The sequence below is a fragment of the Chanos chanos genome, chromosome 8 (assembly GCF_902362185.1).
Source record: "Chanos chanos chromosome 8, fChaCha1.1, whole genome shotgun sequence".
Classification (NCBI taxonomy): Eukaryota; Metazoa; Chordata; class Actinopteri; order Gonorynchiformes; family Chanidae; genus Chanos; species Chanos chanos.
This window is the reverse complement of record NC_044502.1, coordinates 35,293,489-35,317,502: the sequence shown is the minus strand read 5'-3', so window position 1 is coordinate 35,317,502 and position 24,014 is coordinate 35,293,489. Positions and strand designations below refer to the sequence as shown.

General features: G+C 40.0%; 1 protein-coding gene across 1 annotated transcript; it reads left to right on the top strand.

Annotated features, from left to right (window-relative positions):
* Window positions 1-1,394: 1,394 nt before the first annotated feature.
* LOC115819636 (collagen alpha-6(VI) chain-like) lies at window positions 1,395-21,960 on the top strand. The gene is made up of 40 exons (XM_030783138.1): window positions 1,395-1,470; window positions 1,676-2,284; window positions 2,464-3,051; window positions 3,423-3,992; window positions 4,188-4,793; window positions 4,903-5,463; window positions 5,680-6,237; window positions 6,515-7,090; window positions 7,322-7,903; window positions 8,946-9,289; window positions 9,440-9,518; window positions 10,292-10,437; window positions 10,928-11,020; window positions 11,119-11,172; window positions 11,344-11,415; window positions 11,550-11,576; window positions 11,832-11,876; window positions 12,036-12,089; window positions 12,278-12,340; window positions 12,484-12,549; window positions 14,095-14,148; window positions 14,256-14,291; window positions 14,516-14,578; window positions 15,296-15,358; window positions 15,485-15,547; window positions 15,689-15,751; window positions 16,072-16,122; window positions 16,289-16,324; window positions 16,459-16,521; window positions 16,619-16,681; window positions 16,787-16,822; window positions 16,915-16,951; window positions 17,195-17,206; window positions 17,411-17,904; window positions 18,038-18,140; window positions 18,332-19,000; window positions 19,195-19,279; window positions 19,531-19,670; window positions 20,372-20,542; window positions 21,797-21,960. Exons 1-40 carry the CDS (start codon window positions 1,395-1,397, stop codon window positions 21,958-21,960), a joined length of 8,235 nt encoding a protein of 2,744 aa, XP_030638998.1.
* Window positions 21,961-24,014: the final 2,054 nt, after the last annotated feature.

Below are 24,014 nucleotides of genomic sequence, written 5' to 3'. Positions count from 1 at the left end.
AGTTTATTGCTCACCAAAACACTCATCTCCTAATATCTTCATTCCTTTATGATTCACTGAGAATGAGCATTAGCAGCTGTTGGTGTTGCTTAATTAGCATTACAAATATTGCTAAAAATTTGCGTTAGTCTGCAAAGTTGCACTCATTACTGTATCTGGTTCTGAACAGCTGTAGCCAGTGGAGTAATAAATGGAGTATTTCAGAGTGCTTACTGTATAGCTATTGATTTTTTCTTTTCATGACTTCTTAGCACTTTTTACGCGAGGTTTTCTAAAAACACTCGGAAAAGGCCACTTCATTTAGATCTTTTGTTTCACTTTATTTGCACTTTCCATTTTATATCTGCATTCAGTGTCTTCTTGAGTTGAACTACTCATTATTTATTGTCATAGTCTTTCAAAATTAATTACCAAAACCAAATCTTGCTCCATTATGGCTCACTGTTTTAATGCCATGAAGAACCTTGTAAGCCACTGCAGAGATAGAGAGATACAGCTACAATGTCAGAATCAGATTTATTGGCCAAGCATGTTAACACACACAAGGAATTTGTTTCCGGCCATTGGTTGGTGTCTCTCTAGTACTACAGGCAATATACAGACTATGCACATGTTATTTACAGACCAGAGTACACAATATACAAGCAATATACAGACTACATGAGACATCAGTATACAGTGGGTGTGGAAGTGCAAACATCAATGGTCACATATGTGTAAAAGGAGTCTGCATATGTTCCGTGCTTGCTGTGTGTTTGTGCTGCGTGTGTGTGTGTGTGTGTGTGTGCTCATTAGAACATCTCTGCTGATCACCACTGACCACATGAAAAAACTATGGTTCCCCAGATATGAGAGGAATGTGCTTGCTTTGGGGGTTCCATGCATGTCTGTGCAACACAAACTGCCTTTTATCACAGGATACAGCTGGGCTACATGTGAAAAATGCTCTGTCCACTCCCAGTACACAATTAAAGATGGCCAAATTCTCAGGTGGAAAATGAAAAAAAAACAACAACAACAGAATTTCTGTAATCTCAAAGGCCTAGTTTTATAAAGAACCTTTACAAATGGAATTATTTATCATGAAGTTTTGACTTTTCAGAAATCTTCAGTCACTCAAAACATCCAAAACAAACATCAGTCTTCGGTGCCATCAATGAAAGTGCCCAACTAACTCATCTAATTATTGGTTCACTGTCACTGAAATTCAAATTTTAGTTGAATCTAGTTTATAAGCACTGTATATTTGAAATAAACACTTATTCAAAGAAATTTTATACTATGTATTATTTTCCCCTTTACTCATACCACATAACATGCATGGATAGTACTGTATTTTGATACATAATAAAGTTAACTCTGATTATTGTCTCAGGTTCTGAAACACTCCATCCATGGAGCTGCCTGGGGGGTTTCTGAGAGCCTTCATCATAGCATCATGTTTTCTCACAAGTGCTGCTCAGAAAACAGGTACACATATATTTACAATTTGAATGCTGGTTACATAAAGCAAAAATACTGCCTATTTTGTTCAGTTTACTTTGAAAGTCATGTTTCTATATTGTTTTTAAATATAGCTGTGGCCTCACTGTGGTAGGCTGCTGAAAGATGGCAGCTTATATATGTGTGAATGAGAAAAAGCTTATTGTCTGCTGAGACTCACTTCCTTTCTCAGTCTGCACACAGGAAACTGTTGCTGACATTGTCTTTTTGGTGGATGGCTCCTTGAGCATTGGGGATGAGAACTTCCAGAAGATGCGAGAATTCCTCTTCACGTTGGTGAATGGTCTTGATGTTGGCCCCGATAAAGTCCGAATAGGCATGGTTCAGTACAGCACCACACCGCAAACAGAGTTCCTGCTCAACACATTTGAGAACAAGAGGGACATCCTCAATTATATTGTGAATTTGAAATACAAGCGTGGAGGTACCAAGACTGGCCTGGGATTGGATTTCATGTTGCAGAACCACTTTGTTGAAATAGCCGGAAGTCGCTCTAAAGCGGGAGTTCCTCAGATTGCTGTTGTCATCACTGATGGCAAATCACAGGATAAGGTGGAGCCTCATGCGCAGAACCTCAAGCGTCAGGGGATCAGGCTATATGCCATCGGAATTAAAGATGCTGATGAGAACCAGCTGAGGGAGATTGCCAGTGAACCACATGACCAGCACATCTATAGTGTGTCTGACTTTTCGGCTTTGCAGAGTATCTCTCAGACTTTTGTGCAGTTGCTGTGTACCACAGTGGAGGAGGCCAAGAGACAGGTTACATCTGTCCCTGCAGGTAAAGAATTTATTTAGGCTAGCAGGAATAACACTGGAGTGCAGTGAAATAAATTACACTGAAAAGAAAGATATTTTCTTATGCTTCTTAAGAAATTGTGTTTTTTTGGGTTATTTGACCTGTTGCACTATATGGTATAAGTTGAATTCAGCTCAGTATGATACTTTTCTCTCCCTTAGGATGTCAGGGGGCCGGTTCGGCTGACATCGTGTTCCTTGTGGATGGATCCAGCAGCATTGTAGATGCTGACTTTCAGAGGGTGAAGCAATTCCTCCGCACTTTTGTAGAGGGTCTGGATGTGGGGCCCAGCATGGTTAGGGTGGGGGTTGTACAATACAGCGATAAGCCACAGAAAGAGATCCTGTTAGGGGGTTATGCCAACAAAAGAGAGCTGCTGGAGAACATTGACAGGCTCACTCACCTACATGGAGGAACAAATACTGGTCTGGCCATCACCTTCATCAAGGCTGAGTACTTCAACTCAACAGAGGGTAGTCAAAATCGTCAAAATGTGCCCCGGATCGCCATGGTGATCACCGATGGTGAATCTAATGATGAGGTGATAGAATCCGCTAAGGACCTGCGAAGGCATGGTGTCATCGTCTTTGCAATTGGTGTAGGGAAAGCCAAGAAGGATGAGCTAGAGGCCATTGCAAATTCCCCATCTAAACATTTTGTAGTAAGCCTCAAAAGCTATGAAGAGTTGCAAGGACGAACAGCAGATATTATGAGGACAGCATGTACATTTGTGGTGGACCAAAATCAAGGTAAATCGTGTCTGTTGTGGCTTGTATGTTCCTCCTATTTTAGATGAAATTTAATTGTCCATATTTCAAAGTGCAGTCCCACTATTCTGCATGGTAAACTTGAAATACCTCAACCTATATGGGTCATTCACAGTGGTCGGTAACACATATTATGCACACAGTAATGGTCATCCAAAAATGTTCTTGCGTGTTAAAAAAGTCATATGTTTGCATCATCTTCATTAATTAGACATGTGAAAACTTTGTTTAGTTGTCTACTGAAGACTTTGATTAACTCAGCGTCATATTTCTTTCTTTTCTCATACACTTTTAGAAAGTATTTTCCTCTGATGTGAAGTGAGAATTAATGGCTGTTGAATTTTATGATATAGCTATCATTCCAAGGTATGCCGACGTGTTTGTCCTGGTGGATAGTTCAGCCCAGAGAGAACAAAGCGTGATCAAGAGTTTCTTGTCTCGGCTGGTCAATCAGCTCAACGTGAATAGCTTATCTCATCGCCTTGGCGTTGCTGAGTTCGGTGATGACGTTTCTGTGATCTTTAAACTGAACGACTATGAAACCAAAGGGGAAGTTTTGTCACTCATTCGCAACATCCAGCTGAAGCCCAGCCGACAGCGGAATATTGGACAGGCAGTGGAATACGCCAGTACTCATCTCTTTACAAGTGAAATGGGCAGCCGTGTTGACCTTCTCCACAGACAATATCTGATCGTAATTACAGCAGGGAGTTCAGATGACAACATTTTCAGAAACGCAAGGACAATCAAGAATCAGGGTGTGACTGTGATCTCAATAGGACTGAGCAGAGCAGATGAAGATGAGCTTAAAGTCCTTGCCTCTCCACTTCATAACTTCAAGATCTCGGCAAAAAATTCTCAACAGATAGCTGTGGATATCAAGACACTGATAGACACTACTGAGGATGTTACAGTTATTGAAGGTCAGTGTTTCTTTAAGAGATGTACTCTTCCTCCTCTGGATGTACACTCTGCGGTCTTTTAAGTGTACCAATGGATATATTCAAACTATGTTTTTTTTTTTCATTATTTTGCAGAGAGTTGCTTTGAGTATATTTAAAGAGATTGTAGCAGAACTGTTTAATTTCATTCACATCTCTTTTTGTTTCTTTGAACAGAGTGCCCAACAGTCAAAATGGCAGATATTGTGTTTATTGTGGATGAGTCAGGTAGCATTCAAACAGAAAATTTCAGGAGAGTGCGCAAATTTCTCTATCGAGTGATTAATGCTCTGGACGTGAGTGAAGAAGGCATCAACGTTGGAGTGATGCTGTATAATACAGAGCCTACATGTGAATTGTACCTGGATACAAGACAAGACAAGGCTGATATTCTACCATACATTAACAGCCTGCCATACAGGGGAGGAGGAACAGAAACAGGCAAGGCCCTGAGGTTTGCCAGGACAAACGTTTTCACCAAGGAGAGGGGCAGCAGAAAACACCTTGGTGTTCAACAGATAGCCGTTGTCATCACTGATGGAAAATCCTCAGATAATGTTACCATGGCTGCTGCTGAATTACGTCGTGACGGAGTGACGGTTTATGCCATCGGGGTGAAAGATGCTGACATGACGGAGCTGCAGCAGATTGCTTCCTACCCGTCTAAAAAGTTTGTGTTCAATGTTGAAAGTTTTACGGAGCTCCAGACACTAGATAGAAGTCTGAAGAGAACTTTGTGCCAGACCATCAGCAAACCACCCAAAACGCAAACTGTCAAAAGAGGTTAGAGTTTAAATAAAAATCAGTGTTATGAGTCATGATGCTGTTGCTTTAACTATTTCACAAATATTGTTTGTATTATCATTTTACAACAGACATTTGTTTGTTCCAGGATGCATGAGGACAGACGAATCAGACATTTACTTCCTTATTGACCAGTCTGGGAGCATTAGCAATTCAGACTTCAATGACATGAAACAGTTCATTGTGAAATTTTTGGAAACGTTCCCTATTGGGCCACAGCAAGTGCGCGTTGGTGTGGTGAAGTTTGCAGATGAACCAACACTGGAGTTCAGCCTTTTTCAACACACAAACAATGTCACCCTGAAGAGAGCTGTGAATAATATGCTGCAGAGGGGAGGTGGCACAAAAACAGGCAAAGCACTGGAATTCATGACCTCAAAGTTTGAAGAAGCTGAAAACAGCCGTGGTGCCAGGGTACAGGAGATTCTCATCGTCATCACTGATGGTAAATCCACAGATGATGTGGCTGTGCCAGCACAGCAACTGAGGAACCGGGGCATTACCGTCTATGCGATCGGTGTGAAGGATGCCAATGAGGCTGAGCTGCTTGACATTGCTGGGGACACGAGGAGGAAATTCTTTGTCACAAACTTTGATTCTCTGACACCTATCAAGGATGAAATTGTCACTGATATTTGTTCTGATGATGGTAAGAGAGCTTAGGGATTTTATTTTATTAATATCTTTTTTAAGACATAAAACATAAATAACACTCAAGTTAAATGGCTATTTATTCTTTCAACAGCATGAAGTAACATAAGAGTGTGTCTGTGATGCTGTTGAATTGTGTCTCAGACAGTGATATTTGCAGACCCTGACTGCAGAGCAACAAAGACACCATTCATTTTTTTATTCCTCTTCACAGTTTGTAAGAGTATGGTGGCAGATATTCTCTTTCTGATTGACGGCTCTAGAAGCATCAACACAGATGATTTCTCTAAGATGAAAGCCTTTATAAACAGCACAGTGCAGAGAGCAGTTATTGGGCCGAATAACGTGCGGCTTGGTGTGGTACAGTTCAGCACTTCACAACAAGAGGCATTTGCTCTCAATCGTTTCTATGACAAAATGCAAATGCAGCAGGCTCTCACTGCCATACAGCAACTGGATGGTGGCACTCTGACTGGGGCAGCGCTTAAATTCCTCCCACCATTTTTTGAATCGGGCAAAGGTGGACGGCCCGGTGTCCAAAAATACCTCATTGTGATAACAGATGGTGAGGCCCAAGATGAAGTTGCTGAACCTGCTATGGACCTTAGAAACAAAGGTGTTATCATTTACTCCATTGGTGTGGCCCAGGCTAACAGCACACAGTTGCTGGAAATTAGTGGCACTACAGACCACGTTTATGTGGAAAGGGATTTTGATGCACTGGAGAAGTTGCAGAAGGACATCCTGCTAGAGATATGTACCGCTGAAGATGGTGAGTTGAGATTGTTTCATGTTTCAGTAAACTTGGAGACGTAACAAATTCTGTAGAGATTCTTCCTTGTTTTATGCACATGATCAAGTATAAATATGCTGAAATAAAATACTTAAAGAGGTAAAATATCAGTCTAACCAGAAATTAGGACTGGTGAGTTGTGTAGACACGAAGATGATTTCCTCACCATTCCCTTTTTAAAGAAATAAATCCTCAGCATGAGCAAAAATGTATGACAGCATCTCAAAGTAATTCTCTGTTCTCTGGGTCTCTTTAGATTGTCAAAAAACACAGATAGCGGATGTAATCTTCCTTGTGGATGGTTCATCTAGCATTGAAGTAGAAGAATTTGAGAGTATGAAGCGCTTTATGACCTCCGTGGTGAACAACACCCAGGTTGGAGAGAATCGTGTACGTTTTGGCACCATTCTCTTCTCTGACACAGCACAGTCCAGTTTCTCTTTGAATCAGTACTACAGTCGAAGGCAGGTGCGGGATGCCATCAACGCTCTGACAGCACCTGGTGGAAATACCTACACAGCTCAGGCTATGCAGTACTCCCTGGCTTATTTCGGACCTGAGCACGGTGGACGGGGTGCCGCGCATATTCCTCAGATGTTATTTGTGATCACAGATGGTGAAGCCACAGACCCATACAGTTTACCCATCTGGTCCAGTGAACTGCGGAAAAATGAGATAAGTGTATATGGAATTGGGGTGAAAGGGGCTAAAAGAAGTGAGCTGGAGATCATCACAGGGGATGAAAAGAAAGTCTTCTATGTTGACAACTATGCAGAGCTTGAGGCCCTGCATGTAAACATTTCCAGTGTGGTCTGTAACAGTTCCATACCAGGTAAACACAAAGATTCTTAAACAATCGCACAACCTACTGTCAACAGGTTATGAATTACATATCTTGTTTTATTCCATATGTACACACAAGCCATGTATTATATATGCATTAGGACTGACTGACAAACATAAACGTGCTGCACATCAACTTAAATATTATTTCTATAGATTAAGTGATAAATTGATTGAGGGAGTTCACATTCCTTTGTCATTTGGTGGTAATGTCTTTCAGAGTGCACGAAAGAAGCTGCAGACCTAGTTCTGTTGATAGATGGGTCAGAGAGCATTACAGAGAGCTCATGGAAGCAAATGAAAGAATTCATGAGGCGACTTGTGGATGAGTTCCGTATAAGACCAAACTATTTTCAAGTTGGTGTGGCCCAATTCAGCACTAACTACAGAGCAGAGTTCCATTTGAATAAATTTGACAACGCAGCGGATGTGAAGAGTGCCATTGAGGTCATCGAACAGATGAAAGACGGCACACGAATTGGGAATGCACTGCGACACATCAAGGAGTTCTTCCATGCGAACAATGGAAGTCGAATAAACCAAGGCATATCTCAAAACCTGCTCCTGATCACTGATGGTGACTCAGCAGACAGTGTAACAGAGGCTGCAAAAGAGATCAGAGATATGAACATTGAGGTGTACGTTATTGGAATTGGGCAGATTAAATTAAGACCATTGATTGATATTGCTGGCTCCGTGCAGAAAGTTTTTAACAAGGACAGTTTCTCTGCTCTGCTAGTGAACAAGACAATATCTGAAGTGCATGACAGCATTTGCAAACCAGACCAACAAGAACAAAAAGGTGAGTTAACATAACTTCACTGTGACAATTTTCATTACTTACACAAAAATCCCCTCTATACAAGAAAACGCTGATTGGCAGCATGATTTAGCGATTTTGACTTATTTAGGGAGCACCCTCTCATAGCTCAAACACATTAACAGTCAATTTTTTGTCACACTGTCAATTCTGTTATTTGTATAGTTGTATCACTTTATAGTTGTTTTATGTGAGATTAACAAGCGAGATCATGGAAAATCAATGATGGGTAAACAGTATAATCACAATTTTATTAAAAGAGGGGCCAGCATTTATGAGGTTTCTCAGAGTTACCCTTAGGAATTACACTAAAAGCAAATTTCCATTTGAAATCACTTCTGCCTCAGAGCAAGAGTTACTGAAAGCATTTATTCCTGCTTTCAATGAGGAGCAAAAATCGCTTTTAAGAGCGTCCCCCACTGTTCACAGCTTTTGAAGCAGTAAAACAGATGTTTAGGCTTAAATGTGCATCCCTTTCACCTCAATGTCAAGGTGTCAGTGGAAAATGTGAGACGGATCTGGAATGATTTAATGTTTGGTCAGCAGTTTGTCCTGTTGCTTGGAATAACAACATGAGAGTGACTTATCTTTGCAGAGAGTTTGAAACCTATTGCCGTGATTATTGAATCTCACAAAATGTCTTCTCTGAGGAGCTCTTTTCTGTCAAAGCTAAAACAATACCACACACTTGCAGTAATGTGGTATTGTTTTATAGGCTATCTGAAGGACATCACTGCTTTCTAGAAAGGTCCTCAAACATGACTCTCATTGTCAACCACTATGTTGATTCCTACGTACTTAAGACACAAAGATGCTCTAAATTTCAGTCAGACATGCTTTTAAATCAGAGAGCTACCGGGATTTGCTGCTCTGAGACACTTTATGAATGGCACAAAAGGTAGTGAAATATGGATCTATTTAAAATTCTTGCTTGGTAGTCTGTTTATTTTCCTCTCTTGCATGAGACCCAATATTGGTCCCAAATTTGTCTGATTTTTCCCAAATTTTCTTTTTTGATTTACAGGCTGCATTATAGACATTGGGCTGGGATTCGATATCACCCGTCGCATAGGCTCACAGAAACTTTTCAATGGCCAGGCGAAATTAAAGACCTACCTGCCTCAGATTGTCCGCTACATGTCCAATCTGAATGACTTGTGCTGTATCACAAAAGATGGTGTTGAGGAGCGAATTGGCTTCCGTGTTGTGTCTGCTGGTGGGACAGTGATATATGATACAAACTTTGAGAAATACAGTGAAGATGTGATTGAAAAGGTGATGGACTTACCACCTGTAGATCTATCTTTTAATGCCCAGCTTCTGTCCTCGTTTGAAGAGAAGTTCAGGTTGTCCACTGCTGGTGTTAAAGTGAGTTACACTTCATTCTCATTGTCACCCTCAGGCAAATCATGCCATTTACTGACAATACAGTCTGCACCATTTGTCTTCACTAACGTATGTTTTCTCCTTGCCTGATCTGTCCTTTGGATGTTCATCTATCTTACTGGTCCCCTGCAGGTGCTAGTCATCTTCACAGATGGACTGGATGAATCTGTTGAGAACCTTATGCTTGCTTCAAAGGGCCTAAGGGAGAGTGGTATGGTGACACTACAAAACATGATCATATAAAGAATATTTCCCACTATTCCCTCAAATGACAGATGTGGTAAAACTACGCCCAGACTGAATAGCTCCCTTATTGAAATCAAAGTCAAGTTCATGAGCCAGTTCAGAGCAGACTATTGAAAGTAATTAGAACAGGATTAGATAAGTAGAAGAAATAAAGCTTACGACATTCTAAGTGTGTAAGAGTTGACAGGCCAAGACCCAATTGCAGACACAGTAGGTGGGGGAGGGAAAAAAAAAAAAAATCAAGTTTATTAGAAAAATCAAGCAATCTCAGAAACAAAGTCCAGCCCAGGGTCAAAACCAAAAGATCCGCAGAGCAAACAAATCCAATACATAAGGCAAAAGGTAGGTCAGAACCAATTCAACCAGTAATCCACAAGGCAACAAATCCAAATTGGCACAGAATACACAGAATACACAGAATAATTAACAGCAGAGACAGACTTTTGGATGAAACAAACCAGGTAATAATAGGGATCAGGTGGGGGGCGGGGACAGGAGTACACAGGAACAAACAGAAGCACATGGCAATACCAAAACAGAAACAAAAGCACAAGGCATGAAATTCACATAATGGCCAGCAGGGCGGCCAAGTTCCACAGCCCTGGCAGAAGTACTGACAAAGTGTGCGGCTCAGTTTTAATAAACCATAAAACAAACAGTATCCCAATACTGGGATGGTTTTAAGATACCTTAATGTGAACTGTTATGTGGTAAAACATATCATATTTTATGAACTAGGAGTTCACGCACTGCTGACAGTGGCCCTGGAGGGAGTCCAAAACATCAATGATCTTCAGCAAGTGGAGTTTGGCCGTGGCTTTGGCTACAAGCAGCCTCTAATCATAGGCATGCAAAGCTTGCCCAGTACCATGGTACAGCAGATTGTAAGTCATGCAAATTCCTTTTTGTGAATTCTTTAGAGAGCTAATCAGTGTAAAAGTACCAGTGAACAAGGCCTTCCTGAAAGTAAAGAAGGAAAAGGAGGGGGAAATTATCCAGACAAAAATTAAAATTAGTCTTGCGCTACAGAGTTTCAGAGTAAAGTCATTTTAAAGCAGGAAGAACAAGATCATGTTAGTCTTCAGAAACTGCTTGTGTTAAGAGTTCAGTGTGGCCTGGCACTCTAGAGCACAGGTGGGCTGAAACTGGTTACATTCACTAGAGCTAGGGAACTGTGATGTCTCTGGAAAAAAGCTTAAATCAAAGGCGAATAAGAGAGCAGTACAGTTAGATGAGAACACCTGGGGCTATATTTAATCTTAATGTTTTGATAACGTTACCACAATTTTTCCATCCCACTTGCTTGATCACTGATCTGCGCCACCCTCCCATACATCTCTCTCTCTCTCTCTCTCTCTCTCTCTCTCTCTGTAGGATACGGTTGCTTTAAGGGAGTGCTGTAACGTCATGTGCAAATGCTCTGGCCAGGAGGGACCACGGGGCCCCTATGGACCTCCAGGACAAAAGGTGATGTATCTGATCTCAAGTAAAAGTAATTTTCTCTAAAATTACCATGTGAAATCTTTTGGACAATTTACTAGCTATCTTTATCTGGCATGGAACAGGGCTCACCTGGACAGAAGGGCTTCCCTGGATTCCCAGGTGATGAAGGAGGACCTGTAAGTGTGATAATGAGTGACTGAGTGACTGAGACAGCGTACTGGCTATTTATAACACAGGCAATTTATTCCGCTTGAGAGAGACATGTTCATGGCAGTCTAATCTAACAGAGTGAAAATAATCAAAGATATGCATGGAGGACACATTGTGTGTATGCTTCTTTGATAAAGGGAGAGCGAGGGCCACCCGGCTTAAATGGAACACAAGGCCATCAAGGCTGTCCTGGGAGAAGAGGTTTCAAGGTAAAGCCTAGCACTTGCCCTGGTACACACCTACCATAACTGACTCATCACCTGTTCCAGTATACACCTACCATAGCCAGTCTAAGTCTCAGAATGGAAATATCTCATCCATCTTTCCTTCATTGTTTTTGCAGGGTGGCAGAGGCTATAGGGGTGATCAGGTGTGTATCTGCATTGTTCAACCTTACCCAAGCTCAACCTACCATAACTTCAATTATGTAACACAATGTTTACATAACTTAATGTTTATGTAACATAATGTTTACGTAACACAATGTAAATTTTGCAAGTAACAGTAAAGCCTGTTAAGGCTATTCTTGTTGTGATGGGCCATAATAATGTGTATTCAGTCTCTTGTAACTGAATTGTGATGTAATACAGCTTGCTATACTTGAGATAAATTTGCTGTTTGATAGGGAGATGATGGAGAAGATGGATTGGATGGAATTTCTGGTGAACAGGTAATTATAGTTCACACTCTTTCTGCAGAGAACATTGTATTTGGCCCTGCTCTAAGCCTTTTATTGGAAAAACGATCATACGCAGCTTCATTTGGATGAATTAATACATTCCTTTTTCATTGTCTGATTCATTAATTAGCGTAAATCTGCTCTCCTCAGGGTGTCACTGGAACACCAGGGGGATCTGGACAGAGAGGAGACCCGGGCAGCCCAGTAATTCAACTCCAACTTTACTTTCCTTCAATTCCCCATTCATTTCATTCAAAACAGCGACTGTGCTGTACTTCTTGTCCATTTATGCAATGCTGTATACTTCCACTAAAAACCCAGTACACTTATCTTCAAAACATAAATAAATAGTATGAAAAACATTGAGCTTCTACTCTGTGGTCCTGCCACAGGGTCCGAGAGGCATCAGGGGAGAGCCAGGTGTCCCTGGGGAACGTGGTCTGAGAGGAGATCCTGTAAGTAGAATTTTCATGTTCAGCCTTTTCAACAGGATATTACATCCTATAGGAGATGATCCCCAAAGAGACCGAAATCAAAAATATAAACAAATATTGACTGCAGCATGACTTTTTGCTTGTATAATTTTTTGATGTGATAGGGGGAGCCAGGTTCTGACAACAACATCCGAGGTCCAAAGGGTGAGACTGGCAACTCAGGAATACAGGTGCGTCAATAAACATCAAGTGTTCCTAATTTCTTAACTTCATTTGTTCTCATATGGATATTGCTCTAATTTATGTATATTTGGGTCACACAGCTTTCATAGAGGCATTTCAACCAAATGTGAGTTTTTATTTAGTCTTGTATGGCCAGCTGCTGATTTTGTTTGCATTCACTTTGCAAACACTCTTTCAAGTTTTTGCTGTTCATTTTGCCTCATTAAATGACTATCCAGCCCAAGAGTCAGTATTACATTAAATTATTTTCACTATAAACTAGGGGTGGCTCATTATGACGGAGTTTTAGGCCCACATTGAGGGAAACAAATTCTGAGATTTCAAGAATAAGCTTGTAATATTGCGAGAATAAAGTCATGTTGCTGATGTGCCAACAGTGAAATATTTCGTTATTTGTGAAACCTATACTAAAGTATAATTTCACAAGATGCTCCACATTCCTCATTTTAATGCAGGCGGCAGGCTCTTCTGATATTTCCCGTCTAAAATAACACGTAGCCTAAAATAACGACTTTACGCTTGTAGTATTATGACTTTTTCCCTGTAGAATTATGACTTTATTCTTGTGGCAATTTCCTCTAAGTTAGTGTGGTTCTTTCTTTGGAATACACATAGTTTCTTGCACAATCTTCTCAAAGTCCTGATACTTATAATGATATGGTGCTGATGTTCCAAATGATTAAGTATTTTGTTATTTGTGAATCCTATATTAAAGTATAACTTAACAAGATCCTCCACGTAGCAGATTATCCTACGTCAGCCGTAGCAGTGTACTGTAGTTGCTCGCTAGATCACCTACACACTGTGCTCACTGCTCAGTCAGCCTGTGTGTTACACGGTTGAATCCTCCAATTATTGCAGCTGGTGGCGGGGTTCACATTGTTCACATAGACATTTATTAGTTTTGAGTTTAATTTATTGGCTTGAGCGTGGATTTGGAACTGAATGTTAGTTTTAAAATGATTTTTTTTTTTTCAGTGATGTTTATGGTTATAGATGTTTATTTCTGGGTTTATGAAAACCGTAAACCAATATTACATTTAAGTGTTCATAATTATTATAATAATTTATTGAAGAACACTTATATTAACACTTTAATACCCTAAAATTAGAAGTGTAACAAAAACAAAAACAGGATTGTTAAGCCTATTTCCACTTTTATTCGAACATAAATACAAATACAAAAATAATTTTGCTGCCTCATAAAATACAGATACAGATACAAATACTGGGCTCTCTGCACATCCCTACTGTAAACACACACAGTTTTATACTCATCAGTGTAGTGTGTGGGGTAAGCCACAGGTTGCAAAGTCCAGGCAACTCTTTGTTTGCTTATTTCTTTTTCTTTTTTTTAAAGAGATTTTGTGTTGTTGCTGATTTGTGCCAAAGGCAGGTTTGTGTGTATGTGTAAGAGCAAAGGAGCATATAGGGTTGTAGATAGGGTGCAATGTTACTGCCAGTAAGAAGCACAATCAACAATGACATTTTTCTTTGCATTAAACTCCATCTTGTTTTGCTACTGATAATAGGGAGATGCAGGACCAGATGGTGGACCTGGGCAAGCAGGAGACAATGGAAAACCAGTGAGTTCTCTCTCAGCTACATCAAGATGTGTGATATAATGATCTCACATGTCAGCACTAATACCTTCTTACCCTCTGTTAAAGATGTTCCACTTTCTGTTTTAAAGGGCCAGAGAGGCAGAAGAGGTCCACCAGGCCTTCCGGTAAAATATCAGTGTACATAATATTCACCACATTGTTTGTTCAGATCAGCACAACCGCCATCATGTTTGTTACCAGAACTCATTCCTAACATCTATATCTTTGCCATGATGCATTTACTGCTTTAACTCCATAGTATTTTTTTGAAGCAGAGTTTAGGTTGAAGCAAGCTGTGTAGTATTAATTGTTTTAGTTGGTTTGTCTGTGTTTTCTTGTGTGATGATAGGGTCAGAGAGGACCACCAGGTGAAGTAGGATTGGGGGGGCCCCCTGGTTCCGCAGGCCCAATGGTAATTATCTGATTTAGTCAATGTGGTCTGCCTCTCTCTATCCCTTTAATAAACCACATTATTGCGATCCTTGGCATCAGAGATGTATTCTATGTCTCTTGAATATTTTTCTTTGTGTATCATGGTTCACTTGTATTTTACAATGTTGGCCTAATAATTTCCAAGTACAAACAGTAAGGAATTACTTGCTCTGTAATGTCAAGTTGACACACTAAAAGAAAAAAGATTAAAAATACAATAATAATAATCCAAAACACCATGAGGAGGGAGGACAAAAGTTTAATATAACAGCATTATAATCAGCACAACAGAGTATGTTGTGTCATCCTGTTTAATAAAACCTTTAAAGCTTCTCCAGTCAGCTCATAAAATGACAATCAAGATCTGCTTGCTATACAGTAAGCAGCCAATAACTTTCCCCTTTATTATTTCCAGTGAACTGAAGGTAGAGCATTGAAACACTAATCACATCTTCAGATTCTAGAACGTTATCTACTCAGAAACGCTTCTCTGTCACTTCTATACAAGGTCAAGAACAACCTCACCGAAGTGCAAAAGGCATAACATTTAAAATCAACACACCCTTCATATTTTTCATCCTAACACTATCTTTGAGCTTGAATCTCATGAGTCATCCTGTATCTTCCTGATCTTTTGTAACATTGTGTTTCTATTTTTGTCGAAGATTTAATTATATTCCTAATTTTATCTCTTTAGGGGCAAAGGGGTTTGAGAGGTGTTAATGGACAGAAAGGGATGCCTGGACTGCCTGGACCTCAGGTGAGTCTGTAGATAAATTGTAGCTCATTTTCCAGAAATCATTTAATTTCACTGATCAGTCAGTGAGGCTACTTACATTAAGTCAGAAAAAAACAATAATAGAGAACATATTTGGCTTTCTGTTAGGGCTCGCCAGGGTTGCCAGGAGGCTCTGGGTCTAAGGGGAGTTTTGGCCACAGAGGACCAAAGGTATGTGAATCACACTAACTTCACACTTTCTAAGACATTTTGTTCACACAGTTAGAGTTTTACCTCTACCACTTGCTGTCCAGTGTTCCCAAGTGTCCCTCTTGTGTCAAATGTCCTTCTTTTATCTATTTGTGTGCGCAGGGCCAGCCGGGTGCCCCCGGGGATAAGGGAGCTAATGGACCAGCAGGCCCAAGAGGACTACCGGTAAGCAGTCAGCCTGTGTTAATACAGTATTAATCAGAGAGGACGTAGAGCATGGATGCTTCCCCATGTATCATAGACAGTTCAGAGTTCCAAGTGTGGACACCATGCTGCAAGTTATTATATCTCACACCCAGTAATATGGGTGTGAAATATACAGATGTTGAAGTTGTGTTTGTCTAGCATGCTAACATGCTTTAGCCATAATCAAGGGCTTTTCTATGTAACAAATGCATCAGAGACTGGTGTAGTAATATGCGTAATAAAATAACGTAATATAATAATGATAAAGTACTCCGTATGTCCTTATCTGTCTCAAACAGGGTATGGATGGTTTAGATGGGTATGGAATCCCTGGACCTAAGGGGCAGAAGGTACAGTTTAGTTACTTTTGATTTTACCCTGCAACAACACGTGTTTATTTGTAGGTGGAATTAAATGTTTTCGTTCATTTATTGAATAGATGACATATTATAGGGCTAAGGAAACTCTTGGATGGAGCTTGAAGACAATTTTTTGATCTTTCTTTTCATCTTAAAGGGAGATAGAGGTTTTCCTGGATATCCTGGATTACAGGTGAGTCATCTCAGTTAGCCATCCTTTCAGATAATTAAACCTCAGTTAACTGCCCTCTCAGACAATTATTTAAAGAAACATAAGCTAAACATTTTTATTTTTAAATTTTTAACATGTTTTTCTCTGGTCCTCAGGGTGAGAATGGTGACCCAGGAAGGCCTGGAGCAAAAGGAGCTAAAGGCAATCGTGGAAGAGCGGTTAGAGAGATTAGATAAAAGTATATTTTAAGAGATACATTGTTATTGAATGATTGGTTAATTTTTGTTAATTCATCATTGATTTGTTATGAAACAGGGTAATGCTGGTGGGCGTGGCCCAACAGGTGATCCTGGGACATCAGGACCACCAGGACATAGGGTCTGTAATTATATTTTTGAGGCCTACATACTTGGTTCATAATTAATCCACTATTGCCAGTATGTCTTTGTACTATTTCTTTTCTTTTCTTTTTTTTTTTGTTAGGGCCCCAGGGGACCACCAGGAACCACTGATATGTCTGTAAGTTTTTGTCCTGTTCTTCATTATTTCAAGTTTACTTTTGTAGTATGCTCCAACAGGTACTTAAAGAATTGTTCCTTCTGTTCTTCCAGCCTTGTCAACTTATCACGTATGTTCGTGACAAATGTGGTAAGTATATCTTTGTCAATATATCAAACAGCAGATATTTTTGTTTCATGAGTCATTTGTCAATATTCTGCCTTTGATATTTACTGTATTTACCAAGGCACCTTTAACATTTTTTTCAGTAGATTGTTTTATTCCATTAGGTTCAGGTGTTGAAATTCAGTAAATTGGTCATTACATGTGGCTTAGCACAACTTATGATTTGAACTATCTCTTACACACAATGCTGTCTTTCCTCTCCACCAGCTTGCTGCAAAGGTAAGTGTTGTATTTCAACTTTTTCCAGAATTTTAAGCAGATCAAGAACTGGTTATTTGTAGTGCAAATGAATGTACCTCTTAATTAGTGCTCTGGAACTTCATCAAAAGAATGGGGAACACCTACTGTAGAGAAGAAAGGCAAACTGAAGTAACTTAACTAAGAGGGTAATGAAATCTGTCATTCTCTCTGTCATACCTCTAGCCCAAACATCATGCCCTGCTTACCCTACGGAGCTAGTGTTTGGTCTGGACATGTCTGAAGATGTGACTCCACAGGTGTTTGAGAGAATGCGTTCCACACTCCTGTTTCTTCTGGAGAATATCAACATCGCTGAAAGCAACTGTCCTACCGGGGCACGTGTTGCTGTGGTCTCTTACAGTGCCAACACCAAATATTTGATCCGCTTCTCGGACTACCAACGCAAGAAGACTCTTTTAGAGGCTGTGCAAAACATTGCTCTGGAGCGCACATCTGGTCGCCGTGACATTGGTGCCGCCATGCGCTTCGTGGCCAGAAATGTCTTTAAGCGTGTCCGTCGAGGAATGCTGATGAGGAAGGTGGCAATTTTGTTCTCCAACGGGCCATCCCAGGACATCAGACCCATCATCACTGCAGTGCTTGAGTTCAAGGCTCTAGACATCTCCCTCGGTGTGATTGCTTTCAGGAATGCTCCCGATGTTCGCAGGGCTTTTGAGGTAATTGGCTAAATGAATGCAGTAGTGTTTCTAAATCATATAAGACTACATCCCTTTCAAGAGGCTTTTATTAAATAAAAGTTAGAGGGTGAAGATGGAGGAGGGCTTAAGATCTGCTTTTTCTGTAATACAGGCTGATGAGACAGGGAGCTTCATATTGTCTGTACTGGGAAGATCAGCAGACCTAAGCAATAGTCCTGAGCTGAGGCGGATCCAGCAGTGTGTCATATGTTTTGGTAAGACCAGATAAAACTTAGACACTATTTGCTTTTCACAAATGTCATAATATGGTGGTATAAATACATATATTCTGTTTGTGTCAATATCAGATGAGCCTTTAGATCATGTCATATCTAAAGCCATTGGTGGACATCCAAGTAGACAGTGTTGGGTTTTGGTCATGTTTAATTATCTGCTCTCTACTCAGATTACTGCCGCCCAGCAAGTGAATGTGCTGGCATAGTCCTAGAACAGGTTCCCAAAGAGGTGGATCTGGACCTGGTTGTACTAATGGATGGATCACGCAGTCTTGCTGCAGACCAGTACAGTGGAGTGAAGGAGGTCTTGGGCTCTTTGCTCGATCAGATAGTTATTAGCAGCCAACCAAACCAGGCTGGTGGGCAAGCCCGGGTGGCACTCTATCAGCAGAGCTCATCCTATGTGGATGCACAGGCTTCGGTAAAAGAGATATTCAACCTACAGCAGTACCGGGATCGTGACCAGATGAAGAGAATTATTCTCCAGAACTTGCAGCAAACGGGTGGCTACTCCACACTGGGTCTTGCTGTAGAGCATGTCATAGAAAATGTCCTTCTCAGAGCTGCGAGGGCTCGTAGGAACAAGATGGTGTTGACTATTGTTGGCGAGGAGACCTCCTACTATGATAGAGCCAAGTTGGACCTCATTTCCAGAGTGGCTCGTTGTCAGGGCATAATACTGTTCACCCTGACAGTTGGGAACAGCTTTAACAGCACACAGGTGGAAGACCTGGCCAGCCTGCCTGTAGAGCATCACATGGTTCACCTGGGTCAGCTGAAGAATGGAGAACAGGTGTACGCTATGCGCTTCCTGAGGACCTTCCTCCAAATTCTAAACAGTAAGAAAAAATTAGGATCTTCTTGTTCAAATGATGCTGATATCATACTAAACCAAAGGGGAAGGCAATTATACTAAAAATGATTCTTTGTCAACCAGATATAGCTAACTAGCAGTGGGTGAATGCTTCCTTATTTCTTACTGATCACTGAAAATTTTCCATTTTAACTGTTTTGTTCCCCTCTCTGGATACAGTCAAGCTTAACAGCTACCCTCCTCCAACTATCAAAGAACAGTGTGATAGCCAGGTTCTGTTAGCTGCAGAAAGGCCCATTGAGAGGTAACGTATAAATAATGATCTACCTATAAATCATTTTAAGTCTAAGCCATATCTTGGTATTAATGAGTTGTATCCACTGAAATGGGGCTTTTTTTGTCCATTTAAGCAAAAGTAAGACTTACAAAGTACTTCCTGTTTGGCACAGTAATAAGGTTCATAAATATACTGCATCTGCAGAGCATTAGAGATGCATGCAATGACAACATTACTGAAAAAAAATGGAAAAAAAGAAAGGTTGTTTTTTTAAATAGGGTCCCTGTGCCCACACCTCCTGAGGAAGAGGAATACACAGGGCAAGAGGAATACACTGAAAGCCCACAAGGAGGTGGTCAAACAACACTTGATTCAGGATTTGGGGAGCAGGAGAGCTTTGGGCGTGGAGACTCAGATGGTGAACAGATGAATTTTCTCTAAATTGCGTCTCTTTGCTAACAGTCATTCCCATGGTGACCTCTAGTGCCTATTTGTACTAACTGTGGACAGCTCTTATGGGGCCAGGTGGAAGCAGTTGTGTTTGTTAAACAAAAGCTTAAAAAGTGAAGAACGTTATCTCTTTGAGCTAAATGGATGTGAAATGTTTCATATTGGAAAACTTTGTTGCCCAATTTGGATTAAAACCAACCTACCTAAAACCAAAAGGGAAAAAAAACAGCCCATTTGAAACTTAAAGTTTGCCACGGAAAAATATGGAGTAATAAAGATTTGTTTTAAAATCCATCTGACTGATATTGCAAAGACCTAAAACCTGATTAATAGGTAAATAATTTTCTTTAAAGAAGTAAAATATTTTTTATAGTACAAATTAAAATACGCATGCAAAATATGGACAGCTACACCTAAGTTTAGCTTAAACTTAAACTTAAACTTAACACCTTGTGAGTACGCGTTAATCTAAATACAAGCATGGCAGTTTTGCATGTTTTGTTTTGGTTTTGTTGTTTTGTTTTTTTACATGTGTGTGTCTACATCTGTGTGCAGTTGGCATGAGGTGAGGGGGTGGGGGTGCAGCAGCATGATTTGTGTGACTGCAGCACTCTGCATGTTCCCTGCATGTGACTGGTTCAGTAGTAAGTGAGCTTATTTTGGTTTCAGCCCAGTGTCTGCTTGACATGGACGGCGGCACCTTTTGTGGAGAGTATGTGCAAAGATGGTACTATAATAATACGATTGGTGCATGCACAGTCTTCTGGTACGGCGGTTGCGACGGTAACAGCAACAGGTTTAGCACGGAAAGAGAATGCTTCCAGACATGTGGCAGAAAAAGTAAGTTATCTGTCTTCCACTTCAATGCTGCGACCAATCGACATTCCTACGAGAGCCTATGAAATACCTTATTTGGTCTTAATGATCACGTAGAATCAAAGCTGTTCATTTTAAAGGCAAACACAATAAAATAAAATAAACAACTCAAAATAAAAGGAAAGTTTGGTCACATTTTACAAGTGAAGGCCCGAAAACCCATCCTGTGTAATAATTGTTTCATCAGATATTTTGTCAGTAGTGGTGTGCAGGTGGTCACATACCTTACTGCTTCTACAAAAGAAACGTGCTTGACTGCTTAGCATGTAATCAGTATGATGCTGACCTCCATGTAATGAAACTGTAAATAAGATATTTTGAATATGTTATTTCAGTACGCAAGCACTGTTATTGTTTAAATTTTGAAGTCCAAAAAGAAAAAAAATCACTGTTCATTAACAAAGACCAAAAGTAAAAGATGCTGCTTTCTCCCATGTCCTGTGAGAATGAATGAGAACAGTATCAGATGTATGCAAGTCCATGCAGTATTTTTTAAAAACCTATTTCAGTTAAAAGAATATGGGTATGTTGATACATGTATCATTCCATCTTTAATGGAATAGTACCCCTTTGTACTTTTAAGTGTGTTTTTTGGGTCATTGTCAAAAAGAGCATTTTGATGAAGAAAAAAAATCCAGGTGATTGTTTGGACAATGGACAAACACTTAGACAAGTTATGGACAAACACTTAGACAAGCAGTGTAAACATCTCTTTTGATGCAGTTTATGAAGAGCATAGTTATTTACATTGGTCTGTTCTATCCACTCTCACACTGTAATTTTAGACACTGCTTTCCATCCATTTATTAGAGACTCTTTAATGATGCCAGACATTCGTTTGCAGGTCTTATATTTGAACAACAGCAAGTGGGCACAACATTCGTAGACAAGGGTAAGAAATACTGCTCGCATTTCTTCACCATTTTCTCTTTGTTTGTTTACCTTGCCTCCCAACAGTGCCTCCTGGCACTGTAGGACTACTTTGCACATATAGTAGATGTTTCAGGAAGGCTATTTTTTAATTTTTGGAAATATTACATGATACATATTATCTGTACTCCTCTGATTCAGCTTATCAGTCAACTGAATCACAATAGATTGTTATCTGCTGCAAGTGGATCAGAGGCTTCTAGGCTGTTATAAGGTATGGATACATACAATGTGGTAGAAAATGATGGACCTTAAGCAGTAACCTTCTTTTGTCCTGCTCCTACAAAGGTGTGTGCTCTATGGTGCAAGATCAGGGATCCTGCCAGGACTACATCCTGAAATGGTACTATGACACTATACAGAATGAATGCAGCCAGTTCTGGTATGGCGGCTGTGGTGGAAATGGAAATAGGTTTGACACCAAAGAGGCATGTGAAGCTCTTTGTGTTTGAGAATGTCTTCAGTATTCTGAGGTCATAGACCTCATTATTACCATATCACTGTCTGGACTATGTTAAGCCATTAAGCCATTTGTGATATAGACACAATGTCAGCAACGTGAAGCATATCATACAACACTTGACCGTTGGTGCTAACAAATAAATTAAAAAAAAGTCAGTGGCAAAAATTCAATAATTCCAAGTAAAGTGCAGAAAATGAATTGTTTATCATTAGAGAAACAAAACATATTTCATCAGAAAAGCATATGAGAAGATGTCAGTCAACAGTGTACAAAATTTAACTCACTGCATTGACTATTGTTTTTTTTCTGTTGACTCCATAGATCATTTAAATCATCTTTGGTGCTATTGTGATATATTGGTAATGTTCTTATGCATCCAGATGGTTTAATATACAAAAAAAGACAATTTGAAATGGGCTTGTAAAGTATAAGGTCTATAACGTAAACAAATAGGTCACAATGCACTGACGAAAACTGGTATTTATTTCATACTGTTTAGCTGCACACTCCACTTTTGTATTAAACTCTATTCAGGTTGTTGGATATTGCATAAATCTAAACTTTACAAATCAGTTTGCTCTGTCTTTTTTGTGACTGAGAGGAGCAATGTGTGTGGATTATAACATCTTTTTCTGTGAAACCAATGCACTTCAATTTGTGTGCATGAAAGAGGTTGTGAGAGGAGCTCATGTCTTTAAAAGATAATGATCATATGTATTGATTTCTATGACATCACATCCTTTTTTTAAAATTGATAAACCTGTGAACGGATCAGCCTGGATTGACTGGATTCTCTTTACTCATTCATATCAGCTACCCCCCCCCCCCCCCCCCCAAAAAACCAAGCAATTGTACAGTTGTTTGGAGGCACAACATGGGTTACAGTATTTGCAAGAACAAGTCAAAAGTTGATATCACAGTCACACTTAAATTCTTGTTTATTTAATGACACTTCGTTCTTTCATATTAACTGACTTTATACTAAGGTGTGCACTACATGTTAAATTATGAGACCTTTACAGAATGAGTGTTCTCAATGGCAGCTCAAAGTCTCATTTCCAGACTTTGACAATTCCATCTCTGGAGGAAGTCACTACGAAACCCTGAGTGGTCTGAAAGGTGGCAATATCCGTGATGTCATGGTGACCCACAGGGAGTGATTCTGGTCCCCGACAGGGAGTGTCTTCAGTGGACACACTCCTGTTTGTTGTCGTTCTCCTAGTGAAGGTATAAAATGTAGGGATTTAAAAAAAAAAAAAAATCCAAAAATAAACATACCAATTCCTGAGAAACGTCATATATGGACATGGCAAACTAATAGTCAGCACACCTACTGTTACTTAAACTGTTAGTCAACGATATTCTCATAAAATGTCATTGTGCTGCCTCTAAAATAACTCTCTCAAATGCACAAGGGTATTATTTCAAAGTGCTTTTTTTCCTAAAGCAAAAAGTGAGCCAAATTAATGATAGCAGTCATGAAGCACAGAGTGCTAAATTATTTGTTACTTCCAGCCCTTGGAGAGACATTCAGTAAAGCCTGTTCATGAATCACTGGGCTGTCAGCAGCTACCAGATGCTAAGCCTTGAAGAGACAGGAGGGAAGAGGCAAAATGTTAGAGAATGAACTTAAGCACAAACCTGGACTACTTCTGTTCCCTCGATGATTTTGCAGTTGTAAAAGACAGAGGGGCAATGAAGAGAGTCGTTGGCACCACCTGTGACTATATAATACCGCTCAATTTACAATTAAGTTATTTTACCAAAGCGACTTACAATCAGTGCATCAGTCGGATTTCTAATACCTTGTGAGCAGAGATCACAATAAGACTGAGCGTCAAATTGCCCCTTTGCATTGCGCTCCTGGAATACTTTGACAAACACAGATACAAGACAAAGGTTTTTTTTTTTTTTTTTTCCTCTAGGAAAGGGAGGTTAGGCATTGGGGGACAGGTGTGTTCTAAAGAGGTGGGTTTTCAGTTTCCTGCGGAAGATGGTAAGAGATTCCACAGTCTTGACTGCATGGGGGAGGTCGTTCCACCA

Bases quoted from the DNA above. Each gene is read 5' to 3' on its own strand.
- LOC115819636 (XM_030783138.1), top strand. From the start codon at position 1,395: ATGGAGCTGCCTGGGGGGTTTCTGAGAGCCTTCATCATAGCATCATGT. The intron at 2,285-2,463 runs GTAAAGAATTTA...TCTCTCCCTTAG, and splicing joins GGTTACATCTGTCCCTGCAG to GATGTCAGGGGGCCGGTTCG. The intron at 14,149-14,255 runs GTGAGTTCTCTC...TCTGTTTTAAAG, and splicing joins CAGGAGACAATGGAAAACCA to GGCCAGAGAGGCAGAAGAGG.